This window comes from Haemorhous mexicanus, chromosome 6 (assembly GCF_027477595.1).
Source record: "Haemorhous mexicanus isolate bHaeMex1 chromosome 6, bHaeMex1.pri, whole genome shotgun sequence".
Classification (NCBI taxonomy): domain Eukaryota; kingdom Metazoa; phylum Chordata; class Aves; order Passeriformes; family Fringillidae; genus Haemorhous; species Haemorhous mexicanus.
The window spans coordinates 40,269,720-40,291,782 of NC_082346.1; the positions used below are offsets into that span (position 1 = coordinate 40,269,720).

The 22,063-nt window shown below is 45.8% G+C and overlaps 1 protein-coding gene across 1 annotated transcript in view; it reads right to left on the minus strand.

The window, feature by feature from the left end:
- EGLN3 (egl-9 family hypoxia inducible factor 3) overlaps positions 1-15,471 on the minus strand; it is a 28,122-nt gene extending 12,651 nt beyond the window's left edge. Inside the window, exon 1 of the mRNA XM_059849890.1 lies at positions 14,894-15,471. Coding sequence (XP_059705873.1) covers positions 14,894-15,250 — 357 coding nt within the window. The 5' untranslated portion in view covers positions 15,251-15,471. The remainder of the gene's footprint in view (positions 1-14,893) is intronic.
- Positions 15,472-22,063: the final 6,592 nt, after the last annotated feature.

The following is a 22,063-nucleotide window of genomic DNA, read 5'->3' on the forward strand; positions in this document are numbered from 1 at the left end:
TTCTCAGTTGAGGCTTGACTGATATACAAACACTATGGGGTATTTCTTAAGTAATTTCTTATTGCACCCAATTGCACCCAAGTGTTTTGTGCTGCATAGCTTATAATGGTGAAGTCTAAAATATTCATGAACATTATTAAATATTAGTTTGTTTGAATTTATGAAAGTTAAGATATTCAACTACTATACTGAAGCATGAACTGGGAACATTGGTCTAACTAAATACTCTATAGAGACAGGAAGGAACAGAGGGAAAAAAATTATGTTGAAACACCGACAAATCAGAGACAAATTGGAGCTTAGTGCCTGTTGGAAAGGCAATCACCAGTTCCAAGATGGAGTAAAATTCTGCTCACTTCAGCCAAGCAACACATGAAATGGGCTTCAGTAGCATTTTTCTGATATTGCACGAGAAACTGGTCCCTCATTTCCTCACCATAACCAGTCTTCAATCAAACTATTACTTGTAACTGTGTAAAAAAATCCTGTTTCCATGGATAGCACTTTCACCAGGTGGTCTGGTACTTGCTTCTTGCTTATATGCAAGACTGATCATTAGATTCAGATCTTCCAGGAGCTGAAACCTCATCTCTCCTTTCTTATTTTTTAATCTTTTGCATGCACCACAGCTTGCTTGTTGCTTACAGGTACATAAAAGGCCTTTTGAAAGAATTTTTTGAGAAACAACCCAAGGGTGGAAATTGTGGGAAAGACTATTCTCATCTGCAGGAAGAAGATGTCAAGACAGTGGTTTATTTTTGCTTACCAACCAAAAATCTTTTATTATCTGATAATATTCTGATTACTGTACAATGAAAAACTGTTCCTGCTTGTTAAATTTCTTTTAAAAACTAAGGGTAGAAAAAAAAAGAACTACCCATGAAAGCTCTGTTCATGGATTACCTCCATGCCACACAGCTGTTGATGATTGGCATGTTATCTAGTTGTAGCTCAAGGGGCCTCTAATAAGCCCTCAAATCTTATGGAAGGTGTCTGTAAGGAAACCAGATCACAGATTGATGCTGCTTTAAAAATGAGCTCCCTGTTAAATGAATCTATGATGGAGCTTAAGAAGCTTTCCTAATGATTAGCAACAAAATTTAGTTTTTAATAGCCTATTAATATGAAGGACTGTTTCAGCCTGTGACTACTTTTTTTCAATTTTTCTTAACAGAACACACACTTAGAAATAACAAATCTGGATGCCCTTCAAGTTCAAGCTGGCTGCCAGAGCAGGGCCACTGTGAACTGGGAAGGCAGGAAACAGCCGTGCCTCATGTGGGCAGCAGCCATCTGCAACTGCCAAGAGAACAGGGAGCATTTGGGGACCAGCCTTTGGAGACAGTAGGGAGCTCTGCTGAGCTGTTCCCATTGCTGGATACTTCCTGGGATCCTACAGGATCCTAAAGTCAAGGGACAATTCAGAAACTCTGAAAGGATCTGAGCATGGAAGAAGCTCTCCAGGTTTCCAAGGGCAAGACAGTTCCAAGCATTCATCTACCACTGTATACTGTCTACATTGCTCACATTTTTTTTAAAAAGCCAAGGAACCAACACTGCTTTCAGACCACCACCCAAATTCTCTGTATTCAGCCTCTGGTCACAGCAAGGAGAAAACAGAAAACTGAAAGTGAAGGAAACAAAACCGAAACTGCCATAGGATCACAACCGGTCCTTGCAATGAGCATCTTTGCTTGTTGTAGTAATTAAAAGAATTAACCTCCTTTCTTGTATGCTTAATTAATCTACATAAGCCTATGTGCATGTCAATTAACACTTTTCTCCAGTACTTCAAGTGCTTCTCTCGTCTTCTGCAAAGGCAGAATCAGACAAGATTTTTATTTTACATCCTCCTCTGCCCCAAAACCACGCTTTGGTGGGTGTTGTTAGCGGCTCGCTGTGCCTCGCACGAACACAGCGGCAGCGCCGCTCCAGAGGCGATCAGCGCTGTGAAGAGCAGGCACAGCATCACGGCATTTAAAAGGCTATTGCCAGTGAATTAGTTCAGTCAAGGATATTCAGATTAAGTCTCCAATTAGCAGCTGTAAACATGCGCAGTGCATCGATGTATCAATAAGGGCTGTTCAGTTGAGAGAGACCGCCCGCCCCTGCGCCTCGGAGGGCTGGCTGGGGGCCAGCGGGATGATGGCTTAACGACAGTGCTACGTGCGGAGCGTGAGGCCATCGGCCATCGAATGCAAACTTCGCTCCAGAGCGCGCTTCAGACACAGGCTGCGGAGGGAACGGGGGAAACCCACACGGGCTGCGAGCACACAGGCGCTCACGGCGCTTCTCGGCTCTCCTTCTAACTGGGCTGTCCCTCCCTCCTGCGCTGCAAACACAGGCACAGAGGCTTATCTCCCACACTTAAAGAAAAATGCCTTCTAATTACATTTACAATTATTTTTGCCTTTCGCTGAAGCCCTCTTTCATCACCCAGAAAACTCTTTCAGTCCTTTCCTCTCCCCAAAGAGCAAAACCTGGCCAAGCTGCACTAATGAGAAAGCATCCCAAGCAATTGATGCAGATGGAGAAAGCATCCCCTGTAATGAGCCCTGGGGGACATCGTGACAAGCATCACCCCCGCAGAAAGGCAAATTCATAAATAAGTGCAAGCTCATTAAGGAAATCTGTAAGGACTGTCCCTGTGTGTTCAGTTTCTCAGTGGGGAATAAGAGCCCGGTAACCAGCACACACATCCTCTGAGGAAGATTCGTCATCTGTGCGGTAGAAAGAATCTCACAGTTCCTGAAATATTCCAGCCTTTCATTCTTCATCAGCAAGTCAGACCTTTTCAGTTCTGCTACTAGTCACCCAGAGGATTACACCACTTTTTTTTTGTTTGTTTGCAACATTTAAATAACTTCATATTTTGATGCTCTTGTGGTTGCACTAATAAAGGTCAGGAAAGACAGCCACAACATAGGCAAACTTTTGCTGCTGTTGGAGCTGCCTGAGCTGACAACATCCTTTTCTTTTTATTACCCATTTATTTTTAGCCTGTGGGCACAGGGCAAGTGAGCAACAGAGCCCACGAGACTTTTATCAGCTCACATTTGATATGCAGCCCTTCTAACACTTCCCACGAGCTCATCAGGGGCAGCCCTGGACATGCTGGCAGGCAGAGGTGATGAGCCACCACCTTGAAGCACGTGTGCCAAGGAGACAGGAGGTCCCAGCTGCCAAGAACAGTCCTGCCTTGAGGCCACCACCCAGGACACCTCTGTGACCCCACATGATCCTGCCACACCAGAGGCAGCACCACACTGGGGGAGTTGTTTTCCTTTGCCCCCTCTGGCTCAGTGAAAAACGCCCTTCACTGCCAGAGAGGAATGCAGGGTTCAGAGAAGCACCACCACACTTGGCAGGTACCCCAAATATGCCTCAAGGGTCCTCCCTGTCAGAGCCATCTGGGCTTCTGAGGCTGCTAAGACATCACTGTGCTGCATAAACAGAGAGATCAACGTTCTTAAGTGCTTGTTATCACAGCAGTAAAACCAAATTAATGCTAATTGATGAGACCAGTTATCTCCTACGTTCATTTTGGAAGGAAGCCCTACCCTACCCACCTATCTTTTGCTCACTCATACCTTTACAGAGGACCTGCCTAGATAACAGTATCCTGCATAAGATTTTGAATGAATAATTAAGTGTAAAACCCATTAAAATTATCTATAACAAATTACCATCAGAAATAATTTCTACTATGGTTCAATAATGTGTAGTCTTTACCTCTAAGGCTTTGCCTGCACATTAAGTTGTATTGTTGTGTCTACATGTGCACTTTACAACAGTGTAATCTCTCAGTTAAAGAGGACAGATGTGTATTCAGTGACACACCATCCTTCCACGCAGAAAGGGAAACAAGATATTCAGATTCAAGGGAAATTTGTAATAATAAAACTGTACACCTGTTCTAAAGCAAGTCAATAAAATGTATTGGTAAAAATAACAAATAAATATTCTTAAGTGTTTTAGTGCCTTCCCTCTCCACCATGCACACAGCTGGTACTTACACCACTAAGGTATTTATACCACAGTGGTACTTACACCAGTATGTGTAGACAGACACTCAGCAACTCTGAGCAAAGCAAGCATGCACAGACAGACATGCACACACCAAAACTGACTGCCAGCCTTACATCTGCATGTCTCAAAGATATTCACAAAAGCTCTCATCTCCTGAACAAGGAAGTTTGCTCCTTAACCCAGCTGTGGACAACATTCGATTCTGGACTTGAACACGGGCTGCTGAATTCCCACTTCCCTTTGTCCACTGGTCAAGCGTCTCCAGTGGATTTATGCTGCCACCACCTGACAGAAGAGACCAACCTAAGGGCCAGCTGTGTTGTGGCCATTGACACATACTTCGACTCTCCTGCTGGGGCAGTGGCCCTGCATCCATGCCTGACAGGTTTCAGCCTGCTCACACCTGCTGCTCTGCTTTGCTGCAGTCCCCTCTGGAACCTTACCCAGTCATTCCCACCACCACAACTCACCGAAGCAGCACCCCATCCCTTAGGAGATTTCTCAAGGCCCACTTCAGGACTGAGTCTTACAGCAATAATGTTCTATGGTACCTAAAGTAGTTTTTGCAGGAAGCACTCCAACTGTTGAGCACAGGAGGCAGTCTCTCTGGTGTGACTTCAGGATGTTTCCTGAGGATGCAGAAAGCCTGGAGTGTTCTTTCTGGCTCACTTCCCTCCTTCTTCCTCTTCCTCTCCATAATCTTTCTTCTAGCAGTCACTGTGACAAGAGCAGTATGTACTCAGAGCCACCACAGGGGAAGCCAAGGCTGAGCCAAGCTGGAAGTTGGACAGAGGCTGCTCTCCCAGGGTACCAGCTGCTTGGGTAGCCAGAGCCCTCATCCCTGTCTCTTCTCTGGGATGGAGATGAGAGATAGTGGCTGCACAGACATGATGGGCTGTGGTAAGAGCAGGGATAAGAAACCACCTGGTGGGGGTCCTGCAGCTGGCTTTGCTAGAAATATGGGGTACAAATGCATCTCTGTGGTGGGAAGCACAGAGGGGGAAGGCAGGACAGATACTTGAGGGGAAGGCAGAGCTACAGGGTTACATATGACCTTTTCAGTGTGAGGGTCAAATAGGTACTATGTCTGCCTGTAGCTCTGGTCAGCACAGGCACAGCTAGTGCCTTTTCTAACTGCAACCAAAACATTGTACTAATACAGCTTATAACTAGCAGCAGTAGCTTCTACATATGGTAAGTAGTGAAACATGCTTTTAACCGAGTGCCAGCAAAGAAAAAAAAAATTTGTTTCAGTTGCAGACGTCCAAGTGTAAAGAAACAAACAAAAAAAATCACTTCAACTACATTTTTACCCTTGCCAAGAAATTATCAAATGTAAGACTACACTGAGCCTTTACATCACCAGTTAAACATCAATTTATGCACTCAGATATCTTGGTAAAATGCACAACTTGGAGACTTCAGTGTTTGATCATCATGAAATGTTGAATTACACCAAATTTGGCAATGAGGACCAGAGTCCACAAATCCTCTCACTGCTCCTTCATGAGGAGGAAGTCTGTAAAACAGTGAACCAGGCAGTGACCCTTCCTGTTGGCTTGCTTCAGAGACACCATGCACGTGCTCCACACAGCAGATGACAGAGGGTGAGTTAACTTACTTAGGTAGAAATATTAGTGAATTTTGTCAAGAACAGAGTTATCAATACATTCTGGGGGACTCTCTCCTGTTTGTGCACATCTACTTATATGGCATGGCTTTTGTGTTAACAGCAGGACATGTTAGAGCATTTATGGTGAAGCTTCTCCTTTTTCCACTTTTCAAACCACATCTACCAGATTTCCCGAGGGAAATCAGAAGGAGAGGGTGCAGTTACAAATACAATCTTCAGCAGCAAGCACAACATCCTAGCACTGTTAACAACCCAGGCACAGGTAAGCTGAGGACTAATTGACACTTTCCCCCTCCTGCCACTTCTTTAATATCTTCTCTCTCAAATTCTCCTGGTTCTTCTCTACTTTTTCTATCCACATGGTCCAGTTAGAGGCTATGCAAGAAACTTTCTTCACTCCCTGGAGTTCCAAGGCAGTCAGGAAGCTCCATGCCAGTCTCCACCACCACAAAGCCCACTGTTCTTACACCCCAGGCTTTTCCCATTCCACATGGCATTCCTCACCACGCACTGCCTTATCACTTTGAATGCATTACTAGAATAGGTGCTACTGTTAATGGTATTAAGACAAGTTTGCCATTAGACAATCAGTTGCAAAGGTCAGATAAAAATCATAACTACTATCTGTTTCATCACTTGAGGCTCCTTGCTGCCTCCCAGGAGACCACATAAAAGATGACCAGCATTTCAAATGTAAGAAAAAAAGTTATACAAACACCAGGGATGGCACAAGATACACAACTTTTCCTGAAGTTTTCTAAACATTTTCTAGCATAGTCTAAGCCAAGCACCAGAATACATGCTTGAAGTCCCATTGATCTGAAAGTGCCTTTAAGAAAAAGTAGTTAAGTGAATTGCTGAACTGGAGCCAAAATTTTAAAAACATTTGTCTTATCACTTTGTATAAAAAATTACAGTGCAAGAGCACATAAGCAATGACTAATTATATTATGACTTAACAGACAGGAAAAATGCAGACATATAACTTGTTTGGATTTTCAGGTCCAGAAAGAAAGTACAGAAAACAGACTATTTATTTTGACCAAAGGATTCACATGAGCTAGGCAGACACAAGACTCAAAATGGGTATCTTTTTTTGCTACAAAGCAGGATGCAATTTCCTGATGTTTGGCAAATAACATGGCTACTCTGCCTTTTCCAACTGCAAAGCTTTGGACAAACTGTGCTGTTTCCAGTCCGTGCAGATAGAGTGCTATGCGGTACTCCTGCCATTTAGACTACTCATTTTTATCTGGGTGGCTAAACATGAACATTTATTAAGCTTCCATGGAACCACTATGGTCAGCAAAAATCTCTTTGATTACTTTATTTGTGAAAAATCAGAGCAACAAGTAGGTTGTTTAATCAACTGCTTTCTATTAAGTGCTTTGCATGTTGGCACCAAGTTTATTCACCTACTAATCTTATCAAAGCACAATGTCAAGAGAAAAATGACTGTAGGGGAAAAAGCTCCTGTCACTGAGAGATACTAGATGCACATGTGTGAGTGATGGAGGGGAAACAGAGCTTACAGCTCTCTCCAAATCATTCACAGGAATGATCACGAGTGGTGTCTGTGACGTGTCTGTGAACAGTTTAAACAGTAGGAGATAGATGATTTACTTGGCATGAGCCTCCTTCAGGGTCTTACTTCACCTCACTGACTGAACTGAGAGACCTTTTTGCTTTTCTGAACAACTCTGTAGCATCTTTTCAAAGCAATAATAGGTCTAAACCAAATTGTTACATAGTGTTATGCATCAGTCAAAATCTTCTGTCAAGCCCCACCAAGTTCTGTACCACTGCATCAGTTATTCACCCTGGAGCCCACCACAGCAGCCATCAGCCATAGGCACAGGTACCAGAAGCAGTTTCCACAACATCTCTTCCCAAGAGCTCCTCTGCTAATAAACCTTACCAATAAAGCCTTTTCACAGAAGCTTAGGGAGACATGTTCTTGGCAGCTTTCTAACAAGGTTGTTTCAGTCTTCAGCTTTGTGACAGAAGGATCACAGTCATGACAAATCCAAGGCAGGGCTTTAAATTCCCTCAAGCTGGTATGCACACATCCTCTTTCATAGAGGTAAAACCAGTAACACTTCCTTCTAGGCTTTCCTTCCCAACCTCCTCATTCTCTCAAGCCATCCACTGCAAGATGGGTGAGTGCTATGGGCCTGCTGGTGCCAAGGGACCACTTGCTCCCAGCCTGCTACACAATGAGAAAACTCAATCCAATTGCAAGAAGAGCAGAAAAAAGTTAATACCTCAAAGAAACAAAAAAGAAGAAAGTACCTTGGCTTAGTAAGAGTCATCTTGAAACATTTGAGAAAGTATTGATCTCTTCCAAGTGTATTGAGTTTGTTCAGGAAACATCAAAAATTCCTCTAATTAAAAATGCATACATGCTTGGATCATTGGACCTCCTCCCTCTCTCACCCCTTCCACACACAAATGGGAAAGATTTGTAGTACTGTTCCACCACCACCTCAGGGGAAAAAAAAATTTAAAAAAAAAATCCGTGCAATATGGAAAAGGATAATTCCAGGTAATAAATCAAGCAAATATCTCAAGAAGCAACACGCAAGATAAGTCTGTATTACATTAAACCACCATCCAGATAAATTTGGAAGTCAGAGAAAGAAGAGTTTATTGTGAAATCAAATAAAGACATTGGGATTAACACAGCTAGACTCTTTAATGCAAAGCAACAGGCCACTTTTACTGCATACCTCCTCTACTGCATCAGTGTTATAAGAATCAATGTCCATTTCAACATGTACTGCTATTAGCAATGAACTGTATGAAATGGACTGAATTACTCATTAACAATTACCTTGGGAAAAGGCACACAAATATTAATAGCAAGGATCATTAGGAAGAAATTCTTTGCAGAAGGGGTGATTAGATATTGGAATGGGCTGCCCAGGAAGGTGGTAGAGTCACTGTCCCTGGAGGTGATTGGATGTGGCACTTAGCGCCATGGTCTAGTTGACATGGTGGCGTTCAGTCACAGCATGGACTCAATGATCTCAGGTCTTTTCCAAACTAATTGATTCTGTGATTCCATAGCCAGCTCTCCTCCCTCCCAAAATGCAAGCTCAGCAGGACAGGACACTGAACTCTGAATCTTGTCATTTCCCCAGTGGCTTTCCCAAGGATACTGCACCTTGTGATACCACACACACTTCCCCGTGAGTACAAAGGACAAACACTCCCATACACAGAGGCCCTGATGCCGCCTGTATTACAGTCACACCGGCAGTCAGTGAGCAATGGGTCCTCACAGAAAAACAAACTGAGTGGCATGTACTTGTTTGGGGCTTGCAAGTGATCAAGCTTTTGGCCAGCACACCAGTAAGGAACCTCTGCAAGTCCCCGGCATTAAGAGCTGGCATGGTAGCAGCAAGAACTGCTACTAGAGCTGCCACAGCAGTGAATAAGTTACTGCAGAAAATGCATGACCAATATATGAAAGATTGTGGAAAACTTCACTGCTTTGTCACCATTGTGTAATACCAGAGTCTAGCAAGACTCTAAGATCTGCTGGACTGTAAAACTACAGACAACAAAAAAAAAATTGCCCTGATGCCACAAACACATGCACAAACTCAGGATAAACAGACCATTCATATCTTTACATTGCCTGAGAGCACTGACATTTGCCTGCACTTGTAGGATTAACCACCTTCTGCCTTTCTCGGGGACTATGGCTGTACAGCACATGGAAAGGCTCCTGGCACAGTGTGATAAAGGTCACTGAGTGGATACAGACTTCTCTGGCAAAAGGGGGAAAGGAGGACCAAGAGAAGCCACCTGGCAGCCAAAGGCCCTGGTGTCACACACACTGAAGGCAACAGGTTTTTGCCACTGCCTGCCATGAAATAAGTTTGCCAGTGCACTACAGTCAGGTTTTTAAGAGTGATGCTACATAACAGCTACTGAATTCAAGCTGCTTGCAACTTCAACACCTGAGTATTAACTCAAACACCATTCCCTAGAGGCTCACCATGCTCCTGAACCCACCTGCAGACACGTCCATCACTGTCTGTAAAATATTGATCCATTTCTCCAATACCCTATCCCTGGTGAAAGGAGAATTTATCGAAACGATTCTCCAAGTGCCTCTTTCAGAGAAGTAGTTCTTTTGAAAGTTTCAAAAGTCATTGAGAATAATTTGATGAAGAATAAAAACAAGTGTTAATATGCCCAAGTTTATACTCTTCTGATTGTCAAGTAAAAATTATACATTCCTGTGTATAATTAACCAGGCTAACTAATCTTGCTTGACAAACACAGATATAAACATCAGCTTTGACACTGAGCCAAAGCAACCACACTAGGATCTGTGCCAATGCTGAATTCTTCGGTCTCATATCATAAAATGACTTGTCTGTTGTATTTACAGTTCCAGTGGCTCTGGACTCTGCCGGCAGCTGGCCAGAAGAACAGATTTGAACTTGTGCATTATGGCAGAACATGTGCATTTGATTAGAAGAAAGAAATTATGCATATTTCTTCTGGATGGTGGTATTCATCAGACCTCCCATTGTAAACTAATTGTAAAGCATGTTGCTACCCAAGTATCAAAAATACTTTGTAAGTACAATAAGCCAGTATATCTCAAGGGGCAGTACTGCTCTTCAGCCTACTATAGCTAGAGTTTTCTGTTATCTCACTCTTCAAATCAGTACCTCAAATCAGAAAATTCAGCATGTCACTGTGTTTTAATTGCAAAGGATAGAATTTGAATGTTATAGAACAGCACTTTTCTTTCTTCATATATAAACGCAAAAATACCTTACCTCCTTACCTGAGTCATAAGGGACTTTGTAAAACTACTGCTGTGACATCTCATCCATTTCTTCCCTCAGGAACAGAAATCCTGGTGTAACAACCTGCTAGGCAGACCATATTTCAAAACCTAGCTAGGAGCACCTCATCACGTGATAGGCAGAAGAACCCACTCTGGTTTCCAGCAAACACTCACTAGCTATGAACTGCTACCACAAAAGACCTACTTCTCCTGTGACCATTACAGAGAGTCCACCAGGGTGGGATGAGCAGGGCGGTGCTATGGCAACAAGCAGAGGAAGCAAGTTTTTGAGAAGGTTCACATCCCATAGTGACTTCTAAATTAACTAGTCTTACATTGAGAACACTTTTTTTCAACTTCAGGCCATACTCTTGGCACTGAATGTGAGCAGTTCTGTTCTGAGCTGAAATCAGTCACAGGCTTCCTTCAGCACAGAGAAGCTCTTAAGATTATGAATTCTTGCTTTATTTTCAACCCAGCAGGACTCATTGGTGTCCAGCAGGTGCAAAATGGGCTCAAGGTCCCCAGTGGCAGCCCTGACATGGATTTCAGCCCTTGGTGGTACCCAAGAGGGCATCTGTGACTCAGAGCAGGTGAGGTGCAGAGTCCACTCAGAGCGCAGCCCCACCAGTTCAAAGTACCTTCCACCCTCGCCGTGAGGACCAGCGCAGCACTGGCAGCGCGTCAAGCGCTGACTCAGCTGAGGTACCCAGGGCACCAGGCACCGATGGCATTGCTCTGCCCAGCCACAGGGAGAGCTGCCCTTCTCCAGCAGAGGCAAAATGAGAAAAGGGCAATACCACAGCCTCTTAGCAGCAGATGAATTATGCAGACACCCCACTGCAAACACAGCTTTAACATTTCCACACACCAGCCAGCCAGCCTGGTTCCTGCCATACTCTGTCCCCTGCCTCCTCACATCAGGGACTTCCAAGTTCCCCCAGGCTCCGCAGAGTCTCCTAAAAAAACTTCAAAAAAACCCCTCCAAAGACACTCCACCAACCACCAAAACATTTCTGAAGTCCTGAAGGAGAAATTTATAGTACAGTGTTTTCCTACAGGGCACCCCCTTCAAGCCCCTGCAAATGCCAGTTAACCCCAAGAAGGAACTTTGGGACCTGGAAAGTCAGAAGCTGCAGCACATCACCCTTTCACCTGCAGTCCCTGGAGCATCACCTGATCCAGAGGGCACTCTGGGTGACTGACCTCACAGACCAAGCTGCAGCTTTGCTTCTGACCTGAAACACCCACCAGCTTTTCTCCACCAAGTAAAGCTCCAGCAGAGTAGTGACAGGTCCTCAAAAACAGAGTGACTTCGGTCCTCAGGCCAGAACATCCATCTGCACAAGGACATCAATCTTCTCACTCTGAGGAGAAGACTGAACTTGGGTCAGTTATGCCTCAGTGATGTCCTTAGTCATTTACCTACTAAAAAAGGGGAACCATTCCATTATCTTACTAGAAAATGGAGACCAGTTGACGAGAATGCAAAAGCCAACAAGCAGCGCATTGGGTCCATCAACCTTTAACCATGCTTTGATCATTTAACCAGCCAGTATTTTAAAATACAACTTACACCAGAGATATATTTGTATCTCTGATCTGCAAAGATGGAAGGTTACATCTCATGATCAGCCCTCAAATGTCAGCCAGCAGCTCCTATTGAATATCCAGCAGTCTTGAAAATTTTACTTCTGTTCATTCTCTTTGATGCAATCTTAACTCTCTTGAAGTGTTCTTGAAATTAATTTGGAAACAGCACAATCCTAACTGACTTATTTCTCTCATTTAGCTGAAAGGAAAATTTCCTCTGTTGGACAAAAGTTGTTCAGGACTTATGTTTGTGTAGCTACAAAAATATTAAGCACTTCACACTAAACTGACATAATCTGACATAAATTCATTTGCTAGGCAAATCTCTCACCTTCTGCCAAGACTTTGGCTGAAGACTAAAGTCATACTACTTCTTAAAAGTATAAACCTTTAAATAATGATGGGCTGATATAAGTACATTTTCATGCAGATTGAGTTAACATGTACCTAAAGGCTTACATTTTAAACAAACTGTTCTGAACTCTTAGTTCTGAGTAATATCTCTATCCCAAAACAATAAATTACAGCAGCACACGTCCCACAAAGATGTTCTGGTCCAGTCGCCCATGAACACCCCACATCCCCACAAAGGTTAAGCTGTGAGTTTTGTGGGCATTCATTTACATGCATAATCCATCAGATAAAATAAAAATACACTGAATTTAAATTTGGGATTTGTGTGTATGCATTCATAAGACTTCAGATGATAAGCAGAATGGGAAGGTTTTATGATGGAAGAGAAATGTCTTAAACCGATGTGGGAACCTGCATGCACTGTAGTAATCAGTCGTTAGTCACAGGAATAATCTTCCTGCTGAAGGCATCCCACATCTCAGTTACAGACAGCAGCTGCTATTCCAGGGCCTCACATAGCCATGGTACTTCTTATTATAACAAGGGGATTGGTTGCTATTACCGTCTGATGAAAATTTCTCTGCATTTGGTTTTACAAACAGCACTGAAATATTGAGCCCCTTTCAGTCCTGGACTGTTGTGCAGCATGCCCATGCACTGTTTGGAGTCTGACAACTTTCACATTAAAGCACAAGAGCCAGAAGTCTTTCTTCGTTGTAAATAGCTTGCTGCCTAATTATAAAACAAGTTCTGTTCTATTTTTTATTACTATTTGTACAAGAATGCCTTTAAAATCATCTCTACAACCCAAAGTCACTGCCCAAAAGACCAACATCCTTCATTCATCCATCTGATTTGTTTTACAAATACCTTGTAAAAAGGCTGGACAGCCTCCTTTCACTCCATCCAACTTTTAAGTAACGCCCACCCAATATCCACCTATACAAACAGCCCCTTAGCCAGAAATGCACTTTCAGTAGTAAACAGGTAAACAGAAATCACCCCGAGAAAGGATGGGGATGACCTTAAAGGTGTGCCAAGGCAGGATGGTTATTTATGCCTCCTAATACAAGGCTATCAACAGAAATAAGTAAAATCCAGTCTACCCACATTTTAAAACATACCTCCCCAAGCTTTAACTGAATTAATGATCAGTAATTCAATGGAGCTAAGAGTAAGGAACCTTTGTTATTCCTACTACTGTGTGTAAATGTGAGGGGGTGTATGCACAGGTTTATGTGTGCTCCCAAGCAACTGGTAAACATCACTGTTCTTTTTTCTTCATTTTTCACGTGGGAATTGCAGTACCACTCACACATGCCCTTAGTCCAGTGCAAGTTAGGATCAAGAGAAATGCCTAATTTCTCCCTAATGTCATTTTTTAAATGTGTCTTTGTTTTTGTTTCTGGCATATCTCTAAAAGCAGTGGACCTTATGAAAATGTACTATGTCAAGTCAGAAATTGGGATGTTTTCAGCATTCAGGACAACAAAGTAAACTTAGTTCCAAGTTAGTTCACTTTGCCGTAGCAAAACAGATAAGGAAAGAAAAGACAAGTTATCCCACACTAATGCCATTGCAAGTGCAAATAAACTTCATAGGGAAAGAAACTAATAATACAAGTGTCCCCTCCATTTCTGAGAAAGCCTAGAAAAACCCAACTTATCTCTTTAAAACAAAAGTTTGCCGTGCTCAAACTACTAAACATCCCGTATTCTGTGCATACTCAATGCAGTAACGATAACCTCTTCAGCTGCAGAAAAGCGACAAGAGTTGGAACCGCGAAAATAGGATAATACATGGGCGAAAACATCCAAACAATCAGATCGGAGCCGGGTACGTTCGCAGGGAGAGGGTGGAGACCTTGCTCCCCCGCGAAACGTAGTCAAGGTTAGACATTTTTGGTGGGGTACGCCCCGCACTGGTCCCCCCCTGTCCGCACCTGCGGTGAGCACAACCAGAAGCGGGGTGCAGCCGGCTGCAACCCCACCGCGAGAAGCGAGGAGCCGCCTGCAGCGTCCGCGACGGCTGCGAAGTGACGGCCGGTGTCACACAGGTGAAAAGGCAAGGGACCGGACGGGGTCCGGCAGCCGAAAAGCTCGGCGAAAACGCAGCAAGGGGAGCCGCGAGGAGCCGCCCCGGAGCGCCGCTGGCACCGGCGGGGCGAGGGACCCGCAGGGGGCGGCCCCGCTTCCAGCGGGACCCCCGCACCCGGCGGCACGGGCTGGAGAGCGGCTGCCGTCACGGGAGTCCCGCAGGCAGGCACGGCGCCTCCGCCACCCGGGGCGGTGCTGCGGACAGCCCCGGGGACTGCCCGAGCCGCAGGCACCCGCCGACAGCGCGGACGCGCCACGGGCGAGTGCCCGTGGAAAGTTTCGGGCAGGTTCCACCGGCAGCTGCGAGGCGGGTCGGGCCGGCTGGGAGCCGGTGCCGGCGGGCGGATAGGATGTCGGGGCCCCGCGGACCCTTACCTTGGATCGCTCTTTCACGTAGTACTTGCCGAGCCGGCTCCCGCAGTACATCACCAGCCGGTCTATCAGCGTGAGGAGAAAGTTGATAGCCTCGCAGCCCTCCTCCGTGCCTCCGATCCACTTGATCTGGTCGCCGCGGAGGTGCCGCTTGGCGACACCGCGGCTGGGGCCGGCCAGCTGCCCGTCGGCCAGCTCCCCGTCGCGGTGCATCCGCTTCACCCGCTCCAGGACGCAGTCCCCCACCACTTCCCCCAAGAAGTTGTCCAGGTAGCAGAAGCCGATGTCGTGCAAGCAGGGCACGACGTACTCCAGGGCGATTCTCTCCAGGTCCAGCCTCATGATGTGCCCCAGCGGCATGGCGCGGCGGGGACGGGCGCGCCGCTGCTCCGCCGGCGCCCGCGCTGGGAGGCGATGCCCGTGGGGCCGCCGTCCGCTCCAGACCGAGCCGGGCAGGGGCTCCGCCACGGCGCGAGGCCAGGCGAGGCGAGGTAAAACTTTCGCCGCTGCGGGCTCGGCTCCGCACCGCGGCCCGGCGCTGCGGGAGCGGCGGTGCTGCCGAAGCCCTGCGCTGCTGCTACTGCCGCTGGCGCCGCAGCAGCGTGCGGGAGCGGCTCGGGGCGTGAGGGCAGGCCGCGGGCAGCCCCCGCCCGCGGCAGGAGGGCGGCAGATGGCCCCGCGCTGATTAACGCGCCGGCTACGTGCGGGATGTGTGCTCGCGCCGCCGCACGTGGGAGGGGCCGCCCGGCGCGAGCGATCGCCCGCCCCCTCCCCGCCCGCGGCGGCCCGGACAGCCAATCGCAGGGGGCGGGGCGGGGCCGGCCCGCGGGGAACGCGCGGCGAGGGCTCCCACACGTGCGCGGGGGGCGTGTCCCGCTGTCCCGCTCGCCCCCGGAGTGGGCGTGGGCAGCGCCATTGAGGAATTCTCCCCCGGCATGTCGGCTGCGACCCCCGCGCCTCGCCTCGCCCTGCCCTGCTCCGCCGCTCTTGGAATAGCCCGAGTGAAGTTTGCCAATGCCCCGCCGGGGCTTTCCGGCCGCCTCTTACCTCCGCCCACCGCAGCGGCACTTTCAGCGCCAGACGGAACTGTTGCATTAAGCGGCAGATACAGTTTTTCTGGGCGAGAAGTGCATCTTTTACAAAAGGTTTACATAGCAAAACAGCACTTCCCTGAATTATTTATCCCAAAGGGCCCTCCAGGTTGCTTGGCTCTTGTAGCAGGAAACACCTCTCGGACTATCGGCGGCTTCGTGCCACGACGGGACAGCTGAGGTCAAACCGTGCCAAAATTCGTTCCAAACCAAAACTCGCCTTTCCCCCGCGTACCCCTTGGCGGTAACACTGTCCCTGCCCCGGCCGGCCGCGAAGTACGGTCCCGCGGTCGCTGTTGGGTCTGTTCCGACCGAGCAGCATGCTTTCACGTAAAATGCCTCCTGAGAAGCGAGACGCAGACAACCGCTCAGCTCCACTCACACACGCAACATGCCCGGGATTTGCTGAACAAACAAGAGAAGCCTCCACAGAAACCCAAAACCGAAGCAAAGTCACGTTGCGGAGAGGCGCTGCCTGCGGGCAAGCCGGGCGGGACAGGGCAGCCGTGCCTGAGTCGGTGTCTGTGAAGGTAGCGATGCCACAGAGCCCCGCAGCCGCTGTCCGTGTGCCGAGCGATGCCCCCTGCTCGGCGGCCACCTGCGCTGCCCCGGCGGCCCCGCGGAGTCCGCGCACACCCACACACCCACACACCGACACACCGACACACCCGCACCCCTCCGCACCCCGCGGGGGCAGCGGGGGCCGAGCCCCGGCCGGAGCCCGCAGGACGCGGTCCGTGTGTGCCTGCCCGTACCGGACGTGCCCCGCCGAACCCGCTCAGCGCCCGGCACGGCACGGCACGGGACTGACATGGCTCCGGCTGGAACCCGGCACATTTCACCCCCAAAAAAGGCAAAATTTGTGCTGGTTCTTTTCTTCCCCTTCACGTCGCGAATCCTGACGGGATTACAAGCAGTCCGTGCTGCTGATGCTGCTCGAGCTGCAAACTCCAGGCCCCGGCGGCATATGCAGGAGCGGGTCACGTATTCCACGTTTGTTCTCCTTGAATCCAGTGGTGTCTACCCTCAGTGCATAGCACTAAGCACAGGTCTAATCCTCTAAAGTTATTCCCTGACAGCTCTGTCGAGAGCCGAGCAACATTACATCAGATAAAATCGTATGTGGTGAGATATGGACTGTCAAAGGACCTTATTTGATTTAGGTACACACTTCACATTAAAGTGGGGTTACAATTAATAAGATACAATTCTGAATCTTATTATTTCCTTAATGCTTATCTGACAAATCAGTCATGTATGATAGGGTAAGAGCAGTTGTCATAATCAGCAAGGGATGCAAGATTAGTTCAACTGCAAAATCTCAACGTTATGAAATTTGGATACATTAGGAAATATTGTAGATGAATTATTGTACTATTCACATATTTTTATTATATAAAAGCCATTATGTGCCAAAACCCTTTGATTTTTTCCCCTTTTCTTGTTCACACACACATGCAGATACACAGTCCTGTACCAGAATCAAGTATTTGTGAACGCTGAACTTCCAGCCTTTCTATCAAGTGTAATGATGCCACAAGTCAAGGGCTAAGAGAGATGCCTTCTGGCAGCAGCTGAAGTTGGTCTTTGTAGCTTTATTCCTCTCCTTTTGAAAGTTTGAAATTACAAGTAAGACTGATGCCAGGTCTCCATCAGTAAAAGTCACCTTAGAGAGTTAAAGATTTGTCTTAGAAAACTGAGGCCACAGCCCCAGTTGCAGAGTGATGTTCACAGAGTTGTAAATACTTTTATTCCTCCAGCACTGATGTCATGTCTTCCTCTGGAGGGCATTTGCTGCCCTTTTTTAGCAAATCAGGTTTTCTGGTGGACGAAGTGTTTTGTCCCTTGAAGCATGATGTGCTTTTCATACTAGCATTTGCAATAGCAATCAGATGCATTACTGTTCCATGTGAGGATAAAACATCAGGAGGAACAAAGAGTAGTGATTCTATTTATTTTTATTTACTGGTGCTATTTTACTTCATCTCTTTGTCCCTTGATGATGATAATAATAAAGGTGTGTCATAGAGATTGTGATTGCTTAGGTAAGAACCTCTCTATGCATGCAGACTGCCCCCAGAAACAGTTTTCATTCCATCATAGTTTGTGACCTGAGCAATCACAGCCTCTATCACACATCACCTTGATCATCACCAAGGACAAATTCCTGCCTAGCCCAGGGACACTCTTCAAGTGTCACTTTCATTCCCCTTAGGGTACCAAAGCTGAGTTGAGAGATGCTGGACTGCAATTGTAGTAATTCCCAAGCTAAGCCATGAATTTGTCAATAAAAAAGCAAAGCAGTCCTCAGTGTATACCACCGTGCATGAGAACCACCCAGAAGAAGAAAAGAGCTGGATCAGGACCAAACATTGAACCTTCCATAGCACTTCTTGTGAGCACTCCACTGCTCTCCAAACAAAGCTATCACAGAGCATGTACCATGTAAGTGTTGCACGGGGCACAAACAAAGGTGTGGGGGTGTGAAATCAGGCAATTCCCATCACCTGCACTTTTGGACATGCATAAAGTTTGTTTACAGTGCTGTGCATCTCAGGCATGAAAGGTGTCACCACAATTTAATTAAAAATCCTACATCATTCAATTATAGATGAGCAATCCCTCTGCCATGTAAAGCTCTGTTTATCCTTACAATGTAGATTTTTTTTTTTTCACTTCTAAAATTAATTCTGTGCCTTCTTATTTTCCATTTAATCTAATTTTGAAAACTTCTCAGTCCTGCATATCTGTTGCTTTTACTGCCATGGTATACATTAGAGTTCAGTAGACTAAAAAAGGACATTAGCAAGCTGGCAGAATGATTTTAAGGAGATTTGTTTTAGAGGATTAGAATAATTGGTGTCAGTCAAGCCTGGATATTAGTTATACACTAATGCTATTTTTCTGACAAGAGAATTTACAGATGAACTGCTTCACACTTTTTTAGAGCAGGGAGTTTTAAACATTTTGAGTCTTGTTTTCTGATTTTTCCTGCTGGAAAGTCAGACTTCTTCAGTGCCAAGGGCTGAATTGCAAAGGCCCAGCAAGAGAAAGGGAAGAAGGGAAGAGTATTCTTTGTATCAGTGAGAAACTGTGAAACAGTACTCTTAATACCTCATAGCATGATTTGTAGAGCCGATGTCTCATAATCTAGTGAGAAAATAGCTGAAGTTCTGCCTACAGAAGGTTCTTTTCTGACAATGTTGATATGGTTATACAACCCCTCTGGCCAAGGGGCAGGTAGTGTTTGTACAGGGATGACACAAGAGTGCTAGCACACCTTGCCATGGCTTCTTATGGGGTCACTAACCCCACCTGCCTTTCCCACCCCTCTGCTGCAGGTTTCAACACTGCAACTCTGGCAGAAGAGAATGTGTTTCTGCCTCAGCCCCATCAAAAGTGCAAGTCCAGAGCCTTACACCCACCTTCACTGGGGGCTTAGTTTTACACAGAAATAGCTGAGGCATCAGCAGCTGTAGCGTTCCTTTGCCTGCTGTGCAGGTATCATGGCAGAGCAGCCGTGTTTTGGTGTGATGTGTCCTCCAACTGCAGCCACAAGACAGGACAGATCTCCTTTGTCAGCACCCTTAATATTATGTCACACTGAAAGCAGGAGTGAGGGCAAAGGTACCTGTCATGGCTTGAGCTGACCTAACAACTCATTCAGCACCTTTTCCCCCCACACCTCTCTTTGCACTTGCTTTGGCACACTTTGGGCTCCTTGATGGCTGATCTCTGCTAAGGTGGCAGAAAAGTAATTCTGAGCAAAAAAAAAAAAGAGTTGTTTGGGGAGTTGTCTTAGGTCCAGTGAGATGTGCTGGAAGGATGGGAACCATTGGGACAACCTCTTTGGGCAGGAGTGAACAATTTGATAAACAAGAAGCAACACCAGCTGTCTGGCTGAGGTGGTGATTCTGCTCCTCAGCTCTGCCCTCGTGAGACCCCACAAAGACTGCTGGATCCAGATCTGGAATCTTCAGCACAAGAGGTACACGGGTCTCTTAGAGCAGGCCCAGAGGAGGGGCACAAAGATGATCGGGGGCTGGAGCAGCTCTCTTATGAAGACAGGCTGAGAGAGCTGGGAAAAGAGAAGGCTCTGGGGAGACCTCATTGTGGCCTTGCAGTACTTACAAGGGTTTTTAAAAGAGAGAGAGAGGAACTTTTTATATGGGCAAATAGTGATAGAACAAGGGTAAATGACTTAAACTAAAAGAGAAGAGATTTAGACTGGACGTAAGGAGGAAATTCTTTACTGTGACGTTGCTGAGGCTCTGGAACAGGTTGCTCAGAGAAGTTGTGGATGTCCCATCCCTGGAAGTATTCAAGGCCAGGTTGGATGGGGCTCTGAGCAACCTGCTCTGGTGGGTGACATCCCTGTCCAGGACAGGGTGTTTGGAACTAGATGATATTTAAGGTTCCTTCTAACCCATGGCAGTCCATAATAGCTCAGCTGTCATTGGTATCTTCCCTTTTTTTCCAGCCATCCAGCCTGAATGAGGTTTGAGTTAGTTAATGTGTGATAAACTTCCAGGTAGGCTTTGACTAGTCTAAACATCTGCTAAAGATTGCCTTGTTTGTAGTGGGCTGAGTATCTGATGCACCAGTATCTTCCAAATCCTTGTCTTGGGAAAAAACAACACTTTAAGTGTTGTTATGGCTAAGGGAGCTCAGCTACCTGTCAGTCACAATCAGGTGTTTCATCAAGATTTTCCTAAAGCAGTTGGGGTGTAAAAATGGCTCTTTGGGAAGTGAGATTTCCAGCTTCCTGATAGGATTAACTGCTCCTATCTTGTTCCAGCAGCTCCTGAGGAAGGCCAGACCTTAAACTCGCAGATTTTACTGGCCTGTGGTGCATCTCTTGTAGAGCAATGAATGTTTGTGGCATGTTGTCAGCTGCTTGAGGAGCCCTGGGGTGTTCCACTCTGTCCTGCAGGGAGCTAGCAAGTGAGCAGAGTGCAAGGAGACCAGAGCTGTTTGGTAAATGCACTTCATGCACAGTCTGACTATATTGCACTAGGCAGTTAATTTTATGGCTATCAAGTATCATACTATCAAGAACTTGAAATTAAGTATGGCTATGAGGGTAAAAGAGACAACTATTGAGATTTTCATTATGTAAACAGAGAAGTTCAGTATGGTAAATAAATAGCACAAAGAAGGGAAAACAATAAATTTTGATAATATAATATTTTTGTAAAACAACATTTCAATGAATTTTAAATTGTTACATCTTTGTAGGAATCTGAGTGTGCAGATATCCGTATGTATATTTCCATGTTTTAGAGAGGTTTGTTTCCCCTTTTTGATTTGGATTGATCACTTAAGAACTGTATCCCATGCAAGTATTTATGTTTGAAATTAAATAGAAAATTACCATAGATAGCATTATGATTAATTTAAAACTTGCTTTCTTTTTAAGTAGATATTCTTCCCCATAAACCACATTCCTTTCTCCCAAGTGTATCTCTGTGTTTCTGGAATTAAACAGTAAATCCTGATGGCAGAGAAATAAGTCTGCCCCAAATAGTGCATTGCAATAAAATAGAGGATATGTCCAGGAAAACAGTAATCCACAATCCTTTGATCAGAAGACTGGGGCCATAGACGTGTTAACTGCATTGCCAGGGATTTCAAGCCAGAGAACCATAACAGTCAGAAACATAAATTTTGACAGACAAGAAATCAAAGTTTTTAATATTAAAGAGACTTCTACTGATAAAACCAGATCTCAAAATCTTTTCTATGTCTTTTCTTTCTCAAGACATTACCTGATTATAATATAGATGAAGAAGAATGCCAGAAATAAAGTGTTTAAAATATCTTCCCTGCTGGTTTGCAGTTTGTTGAGTTTTCACATTTCTAGTTTTCCCATAGCTTCCAAGGAAAACAAGGAATAAGGATGTGATGTAAACAAAAATCAACACAAGAGTATATTTAAAGATGGACAGTTTTAGGGATCAGACTTGCCACTTTTCCTGCTCTATTAGTTAATGAATGAGCAGTCATTTCTTACCTGGTTTTATAATTAAAGTCACCGCTGTGCAATTTTCAGTACAGGCAAATTTAACTTCTGAGAAATCTC